The sequence below is a fragment of the Schistocerca nitens genome, chromosome 4 (genome assembly GCF_023898315.1).
Source record: "Schistocerca nitens isolate TAMUIC-IGC-003100 chromosome 4, iqSchNite1.1, whole genome shotgun sequence".
Classification (NCBI taxonomy): domain Eukaryota; kingdom Metazoa; phylum Arthropoda; class Insecta; order Orthoptera; family Acrididae; genus Schistocerca; species Schistocerca nitens.
The window spans coordinates 285,751,201-285,771,400 of record NC_064617.1 but is presented as its reverse complement, the minus strand read 5'-3'; the positions used below and the strand labels follow the sequence as shown (position 1 = coordinate 285,771,400).

At 44.0% G+C, this 20,200-nt stretch overlaps 1 protein-coding gene across 3 annotated transcripts in view; it reads right to left on the bottom strand.

Annotated features, from left to right (window-relative positions):
- LOC126251885 (collagen alpha-1(XVIII) chain-like) overlaps positions 1-20,200 on the bottom strand; it is a 733,026-nt gene that overhangs the window by 596,616 nt on the left and 116,210 nt on the right. For all 3 annotated transcript variants that reach the window (XM_049952585.1, XM_049952587.1, XM_049952586.1), the window contains exon 2: positions 3,566-3,643. In XM_049952585.1, the coding sequence (XP_049808542.1) occupies positions 3,566-3,643 (78 nt within the window). The remainder of the gene's footprint in view (positions 1-3,565; positions 3,644-20,200) is intronic.

Here is a 20,200-nt window from a genome sequence, read left to right as displayed (position 1 = left end):
GGATATCTATCAATTTGAGGTAAGGGTCCCCGTGCAGGAAACGAACGAGTCGAAACGTATAAGCGAAAACCGTTCTGATACATCTGACGGGGGAATACGCATACTGGTACTATTGTTGCTAAGACTGTAGGCTGGACACCTTTCAGAGGTGGTAGTATGGACGAAAACAAGAAAACATGTCCAGTAAACGTGGACTCTAAACCGCATGCCTTGAGAGCTACGAGCGCTTGTTCAATAGAGGGGATGTGTTTCACAGTAGCAAAGATAAACAAGTGGTCACAACTCCACAAGTGTGCTTTTTAGAGCCCATGTTAACTCGACATTTTTCCTTGTTTTCGTCCGGACTATCATTTCCGACAGTTGCCTGCTCAACAGTCTTAGCAACAAGAGTACCATTTCATGTATTCCAGTGTCAGAGATATCAGAACGGCTTTCACTTATAACTTTCGACTCGTTCATTTCCGGTATAGGGACCTGTACCTCAAATTGATACATTTATCCTTATTCACCACCATAGAAAGTATGTAACATTGTAACGGAATCACCTCGTATATATACATGAATTTACAGGCACCGGAGCATTAACTTCGACGCTCAGTAGCGTCGTTGGGTGACTTTGGGTTTCTACGTAAAACTTGATCTGCTAAGTCCCTTCTACAACCTGTAGAAGCGTGTTGAACTGAGAAATATAAAATATATTGGTTTATGAATCGAATGTTACTACAGAATCTGAATTTGGAATAAAAATAAACAAGGATCAGGATCAGAGAGAAGGGGAAGAAGATACGGAGAGAGAGGTGGGAGGAAATGGATATAGAAAACGAGAAGGAGGAGATAAAGACGGAGGGGAAGGAGGAGATGTACAGAAAGAGGGGAGAGGTGGAGATGGACAGAGAGAGAGGGATGGAGATAGACGAAGAAAGGCGGAGGGAAAAATGGACAGAGGAAAGGAAGGGAAGGAGGTTAGGACGTATATCCAAACCCCTTATTTATTAGAAACGTGGGCTTTCTCTTTTCTTTTCCATTTAAGCAGACTCAGAAACAGCAAAGCGTGGCCGGATACACCTAGTGCACTTTTCTGCAGGACTGGAGGACTTTAATAAACGACAGATTAACTGACAAACTGATTTTATCAGTGATGAATCACAATTTGTGACGCCTTTGACAGACATTCTGAAGAGAACTGATAATATGTGTTTCTGCGTAATCGTCGTTCCAATTTCGCTTGCGAGAAGAGAATTCGTTCAAACTGCGAGATATGTACCAACGTATCCAGTAAGGGCGCTGATGAAGACGCTGTTGAGAGCCCTCAATCCAGCATCAGCAGTGTGAGAAAAGTATTGGCGCTATTCGCGTGACAAGTTTTAGAGGAATCGCGGAATATCTAAACTAAACTAGCTGAAACTTGAAACCTATTTTCTCGAATGGCACATAGTAGCTGTGCCTCGCATGACAACGACATCATATCTCCATTCTGAACACACCTCGTATCACACGTATTGAATGAATCGTCATTGGTACTAAAAGTTTCGACATTATGAAACAATATTGATTCGTGAGTTCCTGACTCTACACTATATACTTTCTTCTGTTGGTTCATGTAGATAAGCGGACCTCTGGCAATTTTTTCATGAAAGATATCAACGGCAGAAATTTCTTCTTAGTAGTGGCCAGTTCTTTATAAGCTTAGGGTGATCGTTTAGTGTTGGTAACCTTTGCAAAAGTCGCCGCTAATGTACGGTTTCCTGAGACTTCGTCGTTCCGGAGTTGAAATTTGCTGTCTTCACTTTAGCGGCTGGTCTTACGCACAGCCGGCAAGTCCGCCAGCGGGAATTTCGTAACATCGCCTCCAGCAGATCTTTTTCTCCTTTTAGTTTATCTTCCGTGGCTCTATAATGCACTGATATAACTATAAACCAATCGCTTCTGTTTGTTTCTTTAAAGAAGTCGGTCAAATGGGGTCTCACAACAGGAAACCGAATTCCTACAAACAAAGACTGGGTGCCAGGATAACACCCTCTTGTTTTCTACTTCAGTTTACGCATATTAACAGCAAAGGATAGTTTTAGCCTGGTCTGTTCTCGTAAAGTTAGACACGTTTTCATTATTTCAGTTGATTAAGTGTTATCTTAGTAGTTAAACTGTTTCGTTTACGTTCCTCCTAAGCCCTGGGATTACACCGTGACCCGTACTCTAACTTTAGCATCTGGCAACGCGCTGTGTGTGTGCAAAGTGCCAAACTGAACAGTTGTTTGGATTCTGCGTTGAACTGTAAGGAACAATATCCTAAGGCGTTCACTTGTTAGAGAATTTAAAGTAACAGCACCTGTAATCGGATGGTACCTAGTAGATCTCTACGGTACTCGATCCAACCACGAGTTTGACCACAACTGTTTGCGTTGTCGAATGACCTGCTTCTTCCTCTTCTTCTTCTTCTCATTATTATTATTACAGTTGTTGTTGTTGTTGTTGTTGATGATGATGATGATGATGCTGCTGCTGGTTGGTTCAAATGGCTCTGAGCACTATGGGACTTAACATCTGAGGTCATCAGTCCTCTAGAACTTAGAACTACTTAAACCTAACAAACCTAAGGACATCACACTCATCCATGCCCGAGGCAGAACTCGAACCTGAGACCGTAGTTGTCGCGCGGTTCCAGACTGTAGCGTCTAGAACCGCTCGGCCACCCTGGCCGGCCGTTGCTGCTGCTCGAATTTCTTATTTTAATCGATAGTCTTCTATCGATGTTTGTCTCTTTCTGCACACAGTTCTCGTTACCCACTGCAATGCAATTTAAGTATTCCCACCATATTTTTGTGATGCCTGTCGAGGAAAGCGCAAAAGGAAACATAGGTAATGTGTTGTTTACGATAGCAGAAATACACGTGTGATACCCGTTTGTAAAAAATACGCTCATACACTTACTTATTGCTGTCACAAAACACGTCTTTGAACTAAATAACTCTATAGTTCAGCTAAATGGAAGGATGGAGAAGCGGTGGATTCATGGAAACAAGGCTGATCGGGGTTTCAGGTAGACGATTGTTGTTTTGATCAACGAATTACGGTCACGAGCTAAGAACTTGAGTATTAGTTGCCCAATTTCATCATCTGTTTGTAAGGACTTATTCTACTATTGCATTCCTTTATCCCCTTGAATTAGAATGTTCCAAATTGTGATATTTTGATATCTTGTTTGACGTGATTTTTGTTAAATTAATGACTAGCGCACTGTAATAATCCTTTTGATTCTACAATAGTAGTTGTGATTATGTGAAAATTCAAACATAACTATCCAAATTACTAGCCTTAAAGCCCAGGGAATGTTAATAGTTTCTCTACAGTTAAGTCATTCGGTTTTTTTATAGGTTATCGTTTCCACTGGTCGTTACCTTAAATGGCAGTATGTGCCTTGAAGTACGAAATTTTTGACTTCCTAACGTATATGACACTAAAAAATGTCTGTGATAAAGTTTGTTTGGGTAACATCGTTAGTTGATGTCATATTGTTAAAAAATTAGCAATTTCAAGGCCCATGGAAATATCAAGCCACTATACTTGCCTTGCAGTCGAAGGAGAATTCAGCATTCTTCTGTCTTCAGTTGAAACATTCCTTCGCGGACAAACGTCGTCGAAGTCCCTAAACAATAAAAAAGATGATGTTACTAAATCTGCTTCAATAACTGTAACAAAATCGTTATTAATGACCCAGTTCTTCGTGCTCTTATACGTCGTTGCTGAAACAAATACTAATTTATATTTATGATATTCCCATATAGCTTCAGTTGGTAATATAAATGTTTGATACCGAAAAATAGAATTGATATCAGTACCGTAATGAATTTAGAGTCAGACAGGAACATTTTATTGATATAGTTACTACACAGATTAATATTCTTTTCACTATAAAGCCTCACAGTTAATTAATGAAGAAATACGGTAAGAGACACTGTTTTCTCTGACTGTACAATGTAGTTTACTGATAACACACAGTGCCATCCAGATTCGAGTTATTGCGCAGAACGTTACTTTTTAATTTCCAATCCTCAGGATCAGTGTGAGACAAAGGTGTACAGTAACCAATTAGGTATTGCAAAGACTCTTGCAGCTTTGCATGCTTCACATGATAACGAAAGTGACACAGTTTCTAAGTGTCTGTAGTGAACTACCAGCCGCACATCAGCTGTAAGCACACATTCTCTATCTTATGCGATTTTTATTTGTAAGCAGCATTATCCCTTATCTCGAAAGACCTTGAAATTCGTCACACTACATTGTAGTTATTGTGGCCTTAATTCCGAAGACTAGTTTGATTCAACTCTCCAGGCTAGTTTACCGTTAGCAAGTCTCATTATCTCAACTTCTGAAATCTACTCCCACTTGAACGTGCTTACTGTATTCAAGCCTTACTCTCCCTCTACTTCTTTGCCGCTCAAAATTCCCTCCATAACCGACGTAACTATTTATTGTTACCTCAAGATGTGTCCTCTCAATAAATCCCATCTTTTATTCAAATTGTGCCATAAATTTCTTTTCTCCTCTATTCAGTTCAGTACGTCTCCATTATTTAACCGATCTACCCACCCAATCATCAGCATTTTTTTCCTCAAAAGATTTTACTCTCTTTTTGTGTGGACTGCTTGATGTCCACCTTTCGTTTCTATACAAGGCTATACTTCAAATGCTTTCAGAAAGGTATCCTAACACTGAAATTTTTTATTCAGTGTTATCATATTTCTCTTTTTCAGAAAAGCTATTGCTGTTGTACAGCTTATGTCGTTCTCTTTTCTGTCACCATTGTTTTGCTTCCCAAATGGCGAAACTCATCATCTGCTTTTAGTGTCGCTGTTCCTAACCTAAATTTCTCATCGTCACCTGATTTAATGGGGTTGCACTCATTACCCTTCTTTTACTTTTAGTAATGTCCGTCATGCAACCTCTTTTCAAGACACTATCCATTCCGTTCAACAGCTCCTCGATGTCTTTTGCCGTCTCTGATAGAATTGCAATCTCGTCGTCAAAACTCGAAGATTTTATTTCTTCTTCCCGAACTTTAATCTCTTTCAGCATTTCAGTATGTGTAATTCATTACTCCAGTTTAGCATCGTCTGTCGATTTCGATTTCCGTGTGCCACGCGGGGCGTAGAGTCCACAGTCGTAGCTAAGTAATGTTTTGATGACAGAGGTCGCCGTCTGCTTTTTAACGCTGAAGAGAATGGCCACACAGCCAAATCACTGGCTCATTCAGTGCTGAACAACAACCGTCGCCTGTCCATATTACGCAGGACATCCTCTACTCGGCACACAGTAATTGTCATGAGCGTAGTAACACCGTTGCTCGACGCTCCAAGCGTGGGGACATGAGGCCTCCAATGATGAGTTGCGCTACACGTTGGTACGCGCCGACGCAGAGTGTGAGGACGTTGAATACCAAATGAGGAGATGTATCGCGTTTGCCAACATGGCCCCTTTCAGGATAATGATGGAGTTGGTGGGTAACACGGAATGAAACAGTGACCCCGATTCGTCTGATATCGTGTGCGCCGGCGGAAGAAACAGGAAACCCAGTGTCTGATCACGTGCATCATTTTCTTTCCTTACAGAACTCCAGAATTGTCGCATAATGGTTTGAGGAACACCCTACGAACATTAGGATTCTTGTGTGAAAATGGTTGAAATGGCTCTAAGCACTATGGGACCTATCATCTGAGGTCATCAGTCCCCTAGACTTAGAACTACTTAAACCTAACTAACCTAAGGACATCACACACATCCATGCCCGAGGCAGGATTCGAACCTGCGACCGTAGCAGTAGCTCGGTTCCGGACTGAAGCGCCTAGAACCGCTCGGACACAGCGGCCGACGAAATCAAGGTCAATTCACCGCAGTCTTATGGAGCATATACCTATATTACTAAACGACTAACCCCGTTGATGGTTCATAATCCTAGTTGCAGATTGCCTATCTGACGATTTCCGGGGGCAACATAAATTTTATTTTCAACATTTTATATAACTGTTGACCGAATCTACTCAGTAAGAAATATAATCTTATGTTATCGGTTTAACACAGCAAGAAAAGTGTTTGAGAATGAGAACCCTTAGAGACGTGTAACAAACTTCAAACGTAATTTTAAACACTTTTTCTCGCTGACCCCCTCATAAAATGATGAAGTAAAAGAAGTTCATCACTTAGTACGGATTCACTGTTCTTGCAGTAAAATTTTAGCATCAGCCATGACATTTAATTTATTATTTATTTACTGCTAACTCTATACTGCAACACATTTTGTAGACGATATCCACGCATACCTGCAAAATTATGTAATGGTACGACACATATTTCGGGAGATATGATGTAAATATTGTGATGTGTGAAAAAGAAGTTTTTTCGTAACCGAGCACAGTAAAACTTCTGCATCAGGCATTCTAATTTCTTAGTTATTTACTTTTGGAACTATTCGCAAAACACTTTGCAGAGAGTTTCTACGTAAACCACTGATTGTACCTGGAAGATTTTCTAGCCAACATGCTTAACCTAAAATAATTAATACATTAACTCATTTGTAATTAGAAATCTGATGCTGTTTTATTAATTGGAGTTCGATTCTTTAAGGACTCTGGGTTTACTGGTTGGCTCTAAAGAGATAATTTTTCTGGCTTTGGACATACGTCTGTCAAGCCTCCGTTAACGACCGACTCTGACGTCTTGTTCATGAGGTGCGAGCTGAGTACCATGAACACTCGATGCTTCGACTCAAATCAGATTCTGAAGCTTTTTTGTGTCGCACAGGCATCTATAGCTGAGTTACACTTCTGGTGCCCAGTGCACCCTTGACGCTCATTCGCCGTTCATTCTTTTCTCAGAAAATGGTTCAAATGGCTCTAAGCACTATGGGACTTAATATCTGAGGTCATCAGTCCCCTACACTTAGAACTACTTAAACCTAACTAACCTAAGACGTCACACACATCCATGCCCAAGGCAGGATTCGAGACTGCGACCGAAGCAGCTGCGCAGTTCCGGACTGAAGCGCCTAGAACCGCTCGGCCACAGCGGCCGGCGTTTCTCAGAGCCCGCGCCGTTAATCATTACTCTGATGGACGAAATGGTCTTCGAGATATCAATAGATCGAGTGCTAGACCCCAAGACTAGCTTAAGTAAAAAAGCTACGTACGTCCACGTGTATTAGGTTTTTAGTCATCTTTATTTGGATGGACTACTTCATGTCGCTGTCCCAGAAACTTGGAATTTTCACCACAATACTGGTCTCCTCCTATTCCGGTTCATGATTAAACGAGAGGTAGTGGTCAGCAGCAGGTGATTTCCTTGGTTGTTCTTGTCAAGTGTCTCACAGATGTTTCTTTCATCTCTCTGAAGCTTCTTGAGAAGGAATTGATGATAGGATACGGTCACTAACAAAATCGATACAGTTGATAATGTCTGCGTGGCAGAAAGCAAGATTCGATCGCTTGCGCTATAAAAAGAAGCCAATACAGGAAGCACAGAGTCATACAGTAATTAATCTCATTGAGTGACGTGTGGACGAGAATAACGGGGCCATACCCCGACTCGTCACCGTCATCAACACGACAGGATGTGCTACGCGCTACTAGGCAGAACTCTCTAATTAGATTGCTCGTGAGTTTGTACTGCGTTCTTTATTCTGTTTCTGAAAACTGTTTACGACTTATTTTAAGATATGCTGTAGTTTTCTTTATAATGCCACATAATTTGAGATGAAAAATATTTGTATTATAAGTAGACCAAGGCACGCGAGACAAGGTCAGAATAACCGTTAAGATTCTTTGGCGTTTTTTGTGTTCTCCTTCACACATTCCGATTATACACACAAGATGCCGAATAGGGTCAGCTCTTATGCTAATACGGGTACTTTCTGTTGTAACCGTGCGTCATTAATGGTGATAACTCTCACAGCATTAGGTAGGTTCTTCCGTTATTAAGACTGCCCTTCAGTATGCTTGAAGAAGTTTTGTAAGGAACCATTAAGTATTGATACTCTCGAAATTCAATGGAATTTAGAAATTCTGGCACATCTATCTCTCTCTATGTTTATGTATTATCTGCGATTCGCCAGTAAGAAAAAAAGGATACTTTTCTCTGATAATCTTCACATCTACCATTAGTGTGTGGCATAACAATCACACGTATTCACTAAATTTCCAATACATATTAAATGTCTACATATTAAATGTCTTGTAGGTAATGTGGTGTAATTAAAGACTGAATTAAGGTACTTTGTGTTAGACATCTCGTTTTGCTTCACCGGGGACAACTTTCTCAGAATCTCTTAAATTTAAAGCGGTAAGTTATTTTATTATCAACATTAGCCCAGCGCTACAATAATATTTCATAAAGATAAATTCTTTTCCTTGCACTGAATTTAGATAAAATGTCCATTCTTGATTTCTTCCTGATATCCCAAAGCCTCCCCTCCACGGACTCTATGGAATATACTAATGTACGGAGGTTAAAAATATATGACAGGAGGGCCGTTGAGACATTAAACTGCACTTGGCGATGGTCTATTTCGAAGCCGTTAAGAAAAAATAGCAACAGGCACGTGACATTTGTATTAGAAAGAGAAACGGATATACAAAAACCGTAAATCAAAGAAATACTTTCCGCAATGAGGTGCATGTTTTGTTTATTCTCAGATCTGCTATGGTATGTAGGAGAAAAAGTACTTTATTTCGTCATAGATATTAGTTTTTGATGCTTAAACGTTATTCGCTATAGTATGGTTCTCTGAAAACGTATCGATTCATTCTTGAAAACATAACCGAACATTGGTACATCAATACCAAAATACATTGTTTCCATTTGCTACTTCGTGCACGTGCTACTACACTGGGAATTTTGTCTCCACAGAGCAAAATTCTTAATTTCGATGCTGCTGTTAAGTCTTTCTCTACATTGACAGTGAAGGGCTTCAGTTTATTTCAACATCACTAGAAAAGTAACTAAATTTGCAATATCAGGCTGATTTGTCACAACTTCGTCTTTTGCTTAAAGCGGGATCTACATTTATTTTATTACCAAACCTCGAACAGCAAAAACCTTGCACCGGTTCAGGGCTATGTGTTAAAAAGCTGCTGGGAAATGTGACTGAAGCCTAATGTTGAGAAGTCGCTCTAAGTTTCTTTGTGAATACATCTTCACCGCTACAGAATTTGCTATTGCCTTCTAACACAACCAACGGGCTATGTACCTGAACACGCCCGTTGGGTAGAACTCTGTGGTACACTTGGTAACGTCAGAGGTTTTCCGGCCAAGTTAAGAGCCAAGTAAAATTTGGCGATGGCACACACTTAATTCTGGTACGCTTCTTTGAGAGGGCTGATTATTGTCTCTGTGGTTCCAGCCTTCTGGGCCCTAAATGTGCTACATTGCACGGACAATTTCGTGCATGCCATTATCTCTATTCTTCTGTAATACGATTACAGCGAAAGAATAATGTCGCAAGTTGCAGCCTTTTGATGTCAGATTCATGATAATAAAATCACTGTCCTGGTAGCCACCTTACGGTAGCCACGTGGATCTAAGGATGAACTTGGATAGGTCTACTTGAGCCTGTAGCGCTATTTCATAAGCGAGCGTATCAGAATACTTGTTATGTGGAGTCAGACTTCCATTCTATGGGACTGGCGTGTTCTAATAATGGCTTCATGCTGAGGACTTAACGTAATCTAGGTTAACGGACAGTCAGGTTTCTTTCACGTGGAAGTCTTCCCGCGAATATGTGATGTACTATAAAAGTTTTTTGTATTCGATGCTCGACTGCATGTGACGGACAAGTTTGTCCAAAGAAGCATCCACTTAAAATGATAACACATCTATTTAAGTACGTACTTCCAAAGGAGGTCTCCCTCACATATCACTATTCACCCTGAGAACATTGGTGGGGCCCTATCATATTTTCGCAAATACTGTTTAAAGATACATGTGTTATTTATTAAGTTGCGTCAAAATATTCAGGTTTATCTTATAGTTACTGTATTATCAACGGGAAAGCAGACTGTGCAAGGTTCTACTACTCTGAGTTGCTTGGTTCTATTTTTAACCCTGTTATTATACAGCGCTTCCAGCACTACTAATTAGCACAGTAAAGTAATTTATATGGCGCTCAATCCCTGAACGAGCCAGAGGAGTCACTCTAGTTAGAGTGAGGTCTTTCTATTAGCTGCGGGGCTAGGAGGGGATGTGTGGCTAGCCCATCGCCCCGACCGGGCAAGATCCCGGATACTGAATTTGACAGCAGACTGAGACGACCTGGACCCGTCTGGGACGGGCTGGACCAAGGAAAGATACCCGCTCGTACCCAGAACTGAACCCTGGATCTACATCAACATACAAACTCCGTAAGCCACCATACGGTACGTGGTGGAGGGTACACTGTACCACTACCAGTCATTTCCTTTCCTGTTCCACTCACTCATGAGCCGTGCATGGTTCGAGCTCGTGCCATCTCTTGTTTTACATCCTGTTTTTTTTCATGTTGCCACCTCGTTATGTTAGTTTCAATTTCTGTTGTCACTGAGTTGCTGCTTTGTCTGCCCATCTGCGGCAGCAGCAGCGCCTATCGATATAGCCCTCACGTGTTATCTTTGCTGCACAGCTATTAGTTCCCGGTTATCGTCTGTCGTGGAGTCAGTTGGAACGTGCAAGGAGGGCAGTTCGGACCTGCCAGTCGTGAAGTTGGAACGCGGCACTAGTTCAGTCCTGTTGGAGCAGCAGTGAGGCCTGGATGTCCATGGCTCGCCCGACCGTTGCCGCCACGCATCACTTGATCCGGGGTCGGTCTTTGTGGATCGTCGGTCGGTCGTCCTACTGGACGACGTGGATTGCCTCGCCGATCGCTTATGGGTTGGCTGTGTGTGTGTATCGACTCCCGATTTGTCTTCGTGATTGCACAGCCACTGCTGAGTGTCGTTCAAGTCTTCGTGCAAGTGTTTGTCAAACTGTGTGTGTAGCTGGTGTCATTTCCACTGACAACTTGTTTTAAATGTGGTCGGCGTACTGGCAGTGAGTCAGTCGGTTGAAGTGGATCAGAAAGCAAGCCTCCGCGCGGCGCAGTCGGCCTGGCCCGCTGGGGGTCTCTACGCAGTGTCGAAGCGTGTGGGGGCTGTTCAGACTGCTACGAGGTTCGTGGCTCACCGACCCAGGACATGAAAGACTGGTGATTTAATTACCGAAGCCACGTCTGTTCGTGTTGTCCCCTTGCTTGGTGGTTGGCTGTTGGCTGTATTCCTGGGAGCAACAGCGAGTTTTAGAGTTGGTGAAGATATAGCCGCCGTTTTATCCGCCGTATGGTGGAATTAACTATATTTATCGTTTGAAATTCAAGTGCACCAGCGAAACTTTCTGCCTTGTAGCCGTTAGTATTCCGGTTACCTGCCCTGGTCACTTACGTAAATTCAGGCAGTGTCCTTTCCTCACCTGCTGTCGCTGTCCAACATGGTGTGTAGTTTTTGACACTTCAATGTATTTTTGGTTGTGGGCGGCTATGTCTGTAACGTTTTTGCTTTGGAATTCTCGTATACTGGTCGGTGGTTAGCAAGTCGTCTTGTTTGTGGGTCCCTGACTGTCTCTTGGTTGTCTTGCCGGCGGATCGAGTGTAGTTGGGCCGACTTCTTGTCTCACCTCTGCGAACGTTAAGATTTTAAGGGCAGTCCGAACCCCCTGGAAACTTCTGAGCGCCGTTGTCTATACTGCCTATTAGCGTGTAATTGGATATCTTTAATGGTTCATAGCCGATGGTTGGAATTTGCATGCTTGTAATTGTGTTTTTAAAAACAATGGCCTTCAGCCGTTTTAAAAGTAAGTTTTTCTAAATTGGGCAAGTCTTACATTGTCTGAGCTTAAAGCTTGGGCCTTCTGCCTGTTGAAAATTTATTGTATAGTTTTCAAAAGCATCGGCCTTCAGCCGCTTTCAGTTTTAATGATCCTCCTTATCAAGTATTACACATTTGAGCATAAAGCTGTGGGCCTTCTGCCTGTTGAAAATTTATTGTACTTGTTCTTAAAATGATGGGTCTTTAGCCACTTTAAATTTTTGGATTCTTACTTATCAAGTCTTACATCACTTGGGCTTCAATACTATTTCAGGTAAAAGCCTAGAAATTTCTGCCTAAAAAATAATTATAGCAGCTGTATTCAATTCATGGGCCTTCAGCCGTTATAGGATTAAAGACGTTTCTGTCCATAGTCAAACTTAGAAGTTGGGTTGTAATGTTTGGGCAACTTAATAAAGTGTTATGTTTCGAGTGTAACCGACAGCCGCTCCCTTCTGGCCCCCTTCCACAATTCCTACTACTTGTCCTCTTCTGCAGGTTTAGCAGGGCGTCTCAGCTCATACAGCGAGGGAAAACGACCATCTATATGCCTCCGTACGATCCCTAATTTCTGTTATCTTACATTTGTGGTCCTTACGCGGAAAGTATGTTGGCGGCTGTAGAATCGTACGGTAGTCAGCTTCAGATGGCGGTCTTCTACACTTTCTCAAAGTGTTCCACGAAAAGAAAGTCGCCTTCCCTCCAGGGATTCCCATTTATGCTCCCGGAATATCTCTGGAACACTCGCGTGTTACTCGAAACTACCGGTAACAATTCTAGCAGCCCGCCTCTGAATTTCTTCGATGTCTTCCTTTAATCCGACCTGGAACGGATCCCAAACACTCGAGCAGTACTCAAGAATAGGTCGCACTAGCGTCCTATATGCGGTCTCCCGCCGGCCGGAGTGGCCGAGCGGTTCTAGGCGCTTCAGTCTGGAACAGCGAGACCGCTACGGTCGCAGGTTCGAATCCTGCCTCGGGCATGGATGTGTATGATGTCCTTATGTTAGTTAGCTTTAAGTAGTTCTAAGTTCTAGGGGACTGATGACCTCAGAAGTTGAGTCCCATAGTGCTCAGAGCCAGTTGATCTTGCGCTCTCCCTCACAGATAATCACACTTCCCCAAAATCCAATAAATCAGAGTCCACCATTCTCCTTCCCCACCTCAAACCTCTCATGCTAGTTCTACTTCATATCTTTTTGCAACGCTACGCCCAGATATTTATACGACGTGACTGTGTGAAAAAGGACGCAACTAATGGTGCATCTGAACATTATGGGTTAGTTTTTCCTACTCATCAGCATTAACTTACAGTTTTCTACATTTAGGGCTAACTGTCATTCATCGCACCCTCTAGAAACATCGTCTGAGCCACCTTGTATCCTCCTACAGCCACTCAACTTCGAAACCTTCCCATACACCACAGCGTCATCAGGAAACAACCGCAGATTACTGCCCACGCTCTCCACGAGATCATTTATATACATAGATGTACGCTGGAGACCCAAATAAACTGGTACACCTGCCTAATATCAAGTAGCGAACCCGTGAGCAAGCAGAAGTACCGCAACAGGACGTGACATGGACTCCAGTAACGTCTGAAGTAGTGCCGGAGGGAATTGACACCAGAAATCCTGCAGGACTGTCCATAAATCCGTAAGAGTACGGCTGGGTGGAGATCTCTTCTGAACAGCACGTTGCAAGACGTCCCATATATGTTCAATGAACTTCTTGTATGGGGCGTTTGGTGGCCAGAGGAAGTGTTTAAACTCAGAAGAGTGTTCCTGGAGCCACCCTAAAGCAATTCTGGATGTGTGGGGTGTCGCATTGTCCTGCTGCAATAGTCCAAGTCCGTCGGAATGCACAATGGACATGAACGGATGCAGGTGATCAAACAGGATGCTTAAGTACGTGTCACGTGTCAGAGTCGTATCTAGACGTATCAGGGGTCCCATATCACTCCAACTGCTCACGCCCCACACCAACTACCACCCTGAACAGTTCGCTGATGACATGCAGGGTCCATGGATTCATGATGTTTTCTCCACACCCGTGCACGTACATCCACTCGATAAAATTTGAAAAGAGACTCGTCCGATCAGGCAACATGTTTCCAGTCATCAACAGTCCAATGTCGATGTTGACGGGCCCAGGCGAGGCGCAAACCTTGTCTTGCAGTCATCAAGGGTACACAAGTGGCCCTACGTCTCCGAAAGCCCATATCGATGATGTTTCCATGAATGGTTCGCACACTGACTCTCGCTGATGGCCCAACACTGAAATCTGCAGCAGTTTGCGGAAGGGTTGCACTTCTGTCACACTGAGCGATTCTCTTCAGTCGTCGTTGGTCCCGTTCTTACAGGATCTTTTTCCGGCCGCATCGATGTCGGAGATCTGATATTTTACCGGATTGAAGACATTTACGGTACACTCGTGAAGTCGTCGTATGGGAAAACCCCATTTCATCGCTACCTAATAAATGTTGTGTTACGTCGCTCGTGCACCGACTAAAATATCACATTCAGACTCTCTTCAATCTTGATAACTTGCCTTTGTAGCAGCAGTAACCGATCTAACAACTGCGCCAGATACTTGTTTAATATACGTGTTGCCGACCGCAGCGCCGTATACTACCTTTTTACGTATCTCCGTATTTGAATACGCATGCCTATACCAGTTTCTTTGGCGCTTCGGTGTATACATGAAACAATAGCAGTCTTATCAGAACATCTCGAAGGCCAGAGTCTACTATTCAACCCGCTATACCATCACGACCACTCATTAGTATAGTAGTTGGTTTAAAATGTTAGAGTTAAAAGATATCATTGTTTATGATGGATTCGAAAAATACAGCAAGGTACGATCACCGCTTATTGCATCGTGGAAATGAACTCCGCGGCACTACTGTCGCCCCGATGACATTACGGGATGCCGGCCAATGGCAGCCTATTAGTCGCGAATGGCCTACCTGTTAACTTTCTGTCTTCCTTCGGTTCTTGACCCCTTAGTCGAGCGATAATAGGAGAAGCAATTCTCGTCCTAACGGCTGAGAGGTGTACATCAGACATAACTAATTGATGGTGGGTCGGACACGGCCCATAATCTCGTGTGTCAAAGGGCCAGGAGTTGTCGCAGGCGTGGCGCGCGCCCGCTCTGGAGGCGTTGCCGTAACTGGGGGCGATCTGGGCGGCGAGACGAGCGAGGCCCGGAGAGCCGTGACACAGCACAGGGAATCCCACACACGTGTCGCCGCTGTCGCGTGGGGGCCGCGAGGCCACGTGTGTCCACAGCGCTGCCGCCGACAGACGACTCCGCCTCGTGTAAGCACAGCCCGGAACGTCAGGACCACGGGCCGTCACGGCGCACAGCGCCCAAACCTTTGCTCAGACGCGCTCTCCATCTCCTGGTTCAGAGAACCTCTCCATCCGATGCAAAGACGTCTTCCTGATCTCGTTTTCAAGAAAGAGAGCTCGAAGCAAGGCTGAGATTCAAAGATGCGATATATTGTGAAAAGGGTGATGATCTTTGTTTGCTATCAACTTTCCTTGTAACTTGGATAGACGGCAGTATGAATGCAAACGATACATCGATGTTTTGGTAACATCGAGGGTCCATACATAGAAATAGAGGATAACGTCGATGTTTTGAATGGCGATACATCGCCGATGAATCGACGACAAAAGTCCAAAACTATCGACATCTTTAAACAATGGATCATGCAATTCGATCGGTGACGTTCAGCTTCCGACGCGTCGAGATTCTAAATTTTTCAATACAGCTTCTAAATGTATCAGCATTAACGTCACTTTGTACAGAAACTAGATGGCAGTTATAAGAGTCGAAGGGCAGGAAAGGAAGCAATGATTGAGAAGGGAGTCAGACAGGGTTGTAACTTATCCCCGATGTTATTCAACTGCATATTGAGCAGGCAGCCAAGGAAACAAAGGAAAAGTTAGGAATGGAGAGAAGAAATAAAAACTTTGAGATCTGCCGATGACGTTGTAAAAGATAATTCTGTCAGAGACAGCAAAGGACTCGGAAGAGCGGATGAACGGAATGGACAGTGTCTTGAGAAGAGGATATAAGATGAACATCAATAAAAACAAAACGATAGTCTAATGAAGACGAATTAAATCAGGTGATGCTGAGGTAATTAAATTAGGAAATGAAACAAAGTAGTAGATTAGTTTTGCTATTTGGGCAGCAAAATAACTGATGATGGTCAAAGTACACACGATGTAAATGTAAGCTGGCGATGGCAAGAAAAGCGTTTCTGGAGAGGAGAAATTTGCTAACATCGAATGTAGCTTTAAGTGTCTGGAAGACTTTTCTGAAAGTATTTGTGTAGAGTTAAGCTATGAATGGAAGTGAAACGTGGACGATAAACAGTTTAGACAAGAAGAGAATAGAAGCTTTCGAAATGTGGTGCTGCAGAAGAATGCTGAAGATTAGATGGACATACCACGTAACTAATGAGGAGGTACTGAGTAGAATTGAGGGGAAGAGAATATTGTCGCACAACTTGACTAGAAGAAGGGATCAGTTAGTAGGAAACAGTCTGAGGCATCAAGGGTTCACCAATTTAGTACTGGAGGGAAGCGTGGAGGGTAAAAATCGTAGAGGGAGACCAAGAGATCAATACAGTAAGCGGATTCATGAAGAGATGAAGAGGCCTGCAAAGGATAGAGTAGCATGGAGAGCTGCATCAAACCAATCTTTGTACTGTAGACCACAACAACAACATTTCAAATAAATGGTGTAAAGTGTTTGAGATATTGGCAAATTACCCAAGATAACATTGTCATTTATCGAAGAAATGTAACCTGATCCGAAGAAAGTATTATGTAATGTTCCTTGTCGGTTCGGCATTGTTTTTCGTGTAATGGTTATAAAATGATGATTCATGATTCTGTAAGCTCTCTCTCTTTCTTTGACGCTTCAGCTTGATACATGGAAATGTTTTGTAAGTATGAGGTTTTTTGTTTCAAAAACAACAGCATAAAATTAATTCCTATTGTCATTCAATCATTCTGAGCACCCTGAGTCGCCCTTTGCATTGAAGTCATTGTGATAAATAGTATTGGGCTTAGTAATTGTATTAGCTGAGGCTTGTGTGGAAGTGCGGATGATTGGTCAGCATTTCCCACAGATCGCAATTTTTGTGTCTGCAAATGAATTTTTTTTTGTTAATTATTAACATACGAAGTCCGATACTTCTACAAAGGTTCAGTGGATGAATTTCTTTGCGTGTTTCAACGCTATTTTAAGGTAACCACGTAGAGCAGATGCTGTTCAGTATCTTTGGCTTGAATCGGACTCAGATAAATAGTAGAAGCAAAAGTATTCAAAAATTTAAGTATCAGAATATGCACTATCAAAGAAAGTTGCATTCAAGTAATAGAGTATTATTTTCACTTCAATCACTTGAAAGGTAAAGATCCTGCAAAATACCAATTTCAGTTTTTACCAATTTCAGTTTTTACCAATTTAAGTACTATAACTTCCTCCCCCGGAGAATTACTAGAAAGCAGTTCGAGATATTTTTGCTTTTCACCCATGTGAGCTTCGTAATACACTCCTGGAAATGGAAAAAAGAACACATTGACACTGGTGTGTCAGACCCACCATACTTGCTCCGGACACTGCGAGAGGGCTGCACAAGCAATGATCACACGCACGGCACAGCGGACACACCAGGAACCGCGGTGTTGGCCGTCGAATGGCGCTAGCTGCGCAGCATTTGTGCACCGCCGCCGTCAGTGTCAGCCAGTTTGCCGTGGCATACGGAGCTCCATCGCAGTCTTTAACACTGGTAGCATGCCGCGACAGCGTGGACGTGAACCGTATGTGCAGTTGACGGACTTTGAGCGAGGGCGTATAGAGGGCATGCGGGAGGCCGGGTGGACGTACCGCCGAATTGCTCAACACGTGGGGCGTGAGGTCTCCACAGTACATCGATGTTGTCGCCAGTGGTCGGCGGAAGGTGCACGTGCCCGTCGACCTGGGACCGGACCGCAGCGACGCACGGATGCACGCCAAGACCGTAGGATCCTACGCAGTGCCGTAGGGGACCGCACCGCCACTTCCCAGCAAATTAGGGACACTGTTGCTCCTGGGGTATCGGCGAGGACCATTCGCAACCGTCTCCATGAAGCTGGGCTACGGTCCCGCACACCGTTAGGCCGTCTTCCGCTCACGCCCCAACATCGTGCAGCCCGCCTCCAGTGGTGTCGCGACAGGCGTGAATGGAGGGACGAATGGAGACGTGTCGTCTTCAGCGATGAGAGTCGCTTCTGCCTTGGTGCCAATGATGGTCGTATGCGTGTTTGGCGCCGTGCAGGTGAGCGCCACAATCAGGACTGCATACGACCGAGGCACACAGAGCCAACACCCGGCATCATGGTGTGGGGAGCGATCTCCTACACTGGCCGTACACCACTGGTGATCGTCGAGGGGACACTGAATAGTGCACGGTACATCCAAACCGTCATCGAACCCATCGTTCTACCATTCCTAGACCGGCAAGGGAACTTGCTGTTCCAACAGGACAATGCACGTCCGCATGTATCCCGTGCCACCCAACGTGCTCTAGAAGGTGTAAGTCAACTACCCTGGCCAGCAAGATCTCCGGATCTGTACCCCATTGAGCATGTTTGGGACTGGATGAAGCGTCGTCTCACGCGGTCTGCACGTCCAGCACGAACGCTGGTCCAACTGAGGCGCCAGGTGGAAATGGCATGGCAAGCCGTTCCACAGGACTACATCCAGCATCTCTACGATCGTCTCCATGGGAGAATAGCAGCCTGCATTGCTGCGAAAGGTGGATATACACTGTACTAGTGCCGACATTGTGCATGCTCCGTTGCCTGTGTCTATGTGCCTGTGGTTCTGTCAGTGTGATCATGTGATGTATCTGACCCCAGGAATGTGTCAATAAAGTTTCCCCTTCCTGGGACAATGAATTCACGGTGTTCTTATTTCAATTTCCAGGAGTGTAGATAGGGAAAAGTTGTACCGGGAACACGCATCAGGTTCTTGGTGAACAAGTGTCGCTGTTTGTTTTACATTTTCATTGTGAGTATGCTGTGGACAATCCCGGCTTCCAGACTGACAACCTGTGTTCACGGGGATGCATGCAGAAGTTCTTAGCTTGACGAACACGGAAGTGTGAGGACTGTGATAGGGAAGGTGAATAGTCGACTTCGGTTTATGAGGGGAATTTAGGAAAAGTGTCGTTCCTCTGTTAAGCAGACCGCATACAGAACGCTAGTTTGACCTATTCGTGAGTACTACTCGAGTGTTTGGGACCCGCACAGGGTCGGATTAAAGAATGACATCGAAGAAATTCAGAGGCGGGCTGCTAGATTTGTTACCGTTAGATTCGAACAAAACGCAAGTGTTTGGAGATGCTTCGTGAACTCGAATTGGAATCCCTGGAGGCAAGGCGACTTTCTTTTCCAGGAACACTGTTGAGAAAATTTAGAGAACCGGCATTTCAAGCTGAAGCTGACTGCAGAACGATACCACTGCCATCAACATGCGTTCTGCGTAAGGACCAAGAAGAGAAGATACGACAAATTAGCACTTTTACGGAGGCACGGAGATAGTCGTTGTTCCCTCGCTCTGCCTGTGAGTGGAGTAGAAAAGAAAGCGACTAGCAGTGGCACAGTGTACCTTCCGCCATGCACCGCATAGTGGCCTGCGGAGTGCGTATGTAGATATAGAACATACTGACGCACCCTATTGCATCTCGACTGGTCTGTTATAAAAAGCAATTTTAATTCCATAGACAATAGCTACTTGTAGGAGCTGGTGGAACAGCAATGAACATCCCTGCAATTTGGCAGCTCTGTGGGGCGAAAATTAACGAGTGGCTTCAGCTGCATACGGCATACCTGAAGACTGCGAACTCTATTCCTCGCCGAATCGACGTGATTATTAAGGCTAGAGACAGCATTACGCAGTATTGGCGTGGTGTCTTCTGGGGGCGCCTAGTTTTTTTTATTACCTGTGCTGATAACCACCCCTGCTGTTCAGAAACTACACTGCTCTGCAAAATTTAAGGACGAGATAGGTAAAGTAATATAATATAGCAGTAGCTCGGTGTAAGTGATTGAAGTACGGGAACATGTTGCCGCAAGTACCCAGTCGTGCACAGAAAGCTGTACGCCACATGGCATGACGGAACCAAAGGCTCTATTGTAAAAGGGCGAGGGTCTGGTAGAGAGTCAACTACAGAAGCACATCACCGCTACGTTGTGTAATAGGCAGGAAGGGATCCAGTCAAACAGTGGGTGCAACTGCAGTCACATGTAACAGGACTGCAAGGCACGCAATTCTATG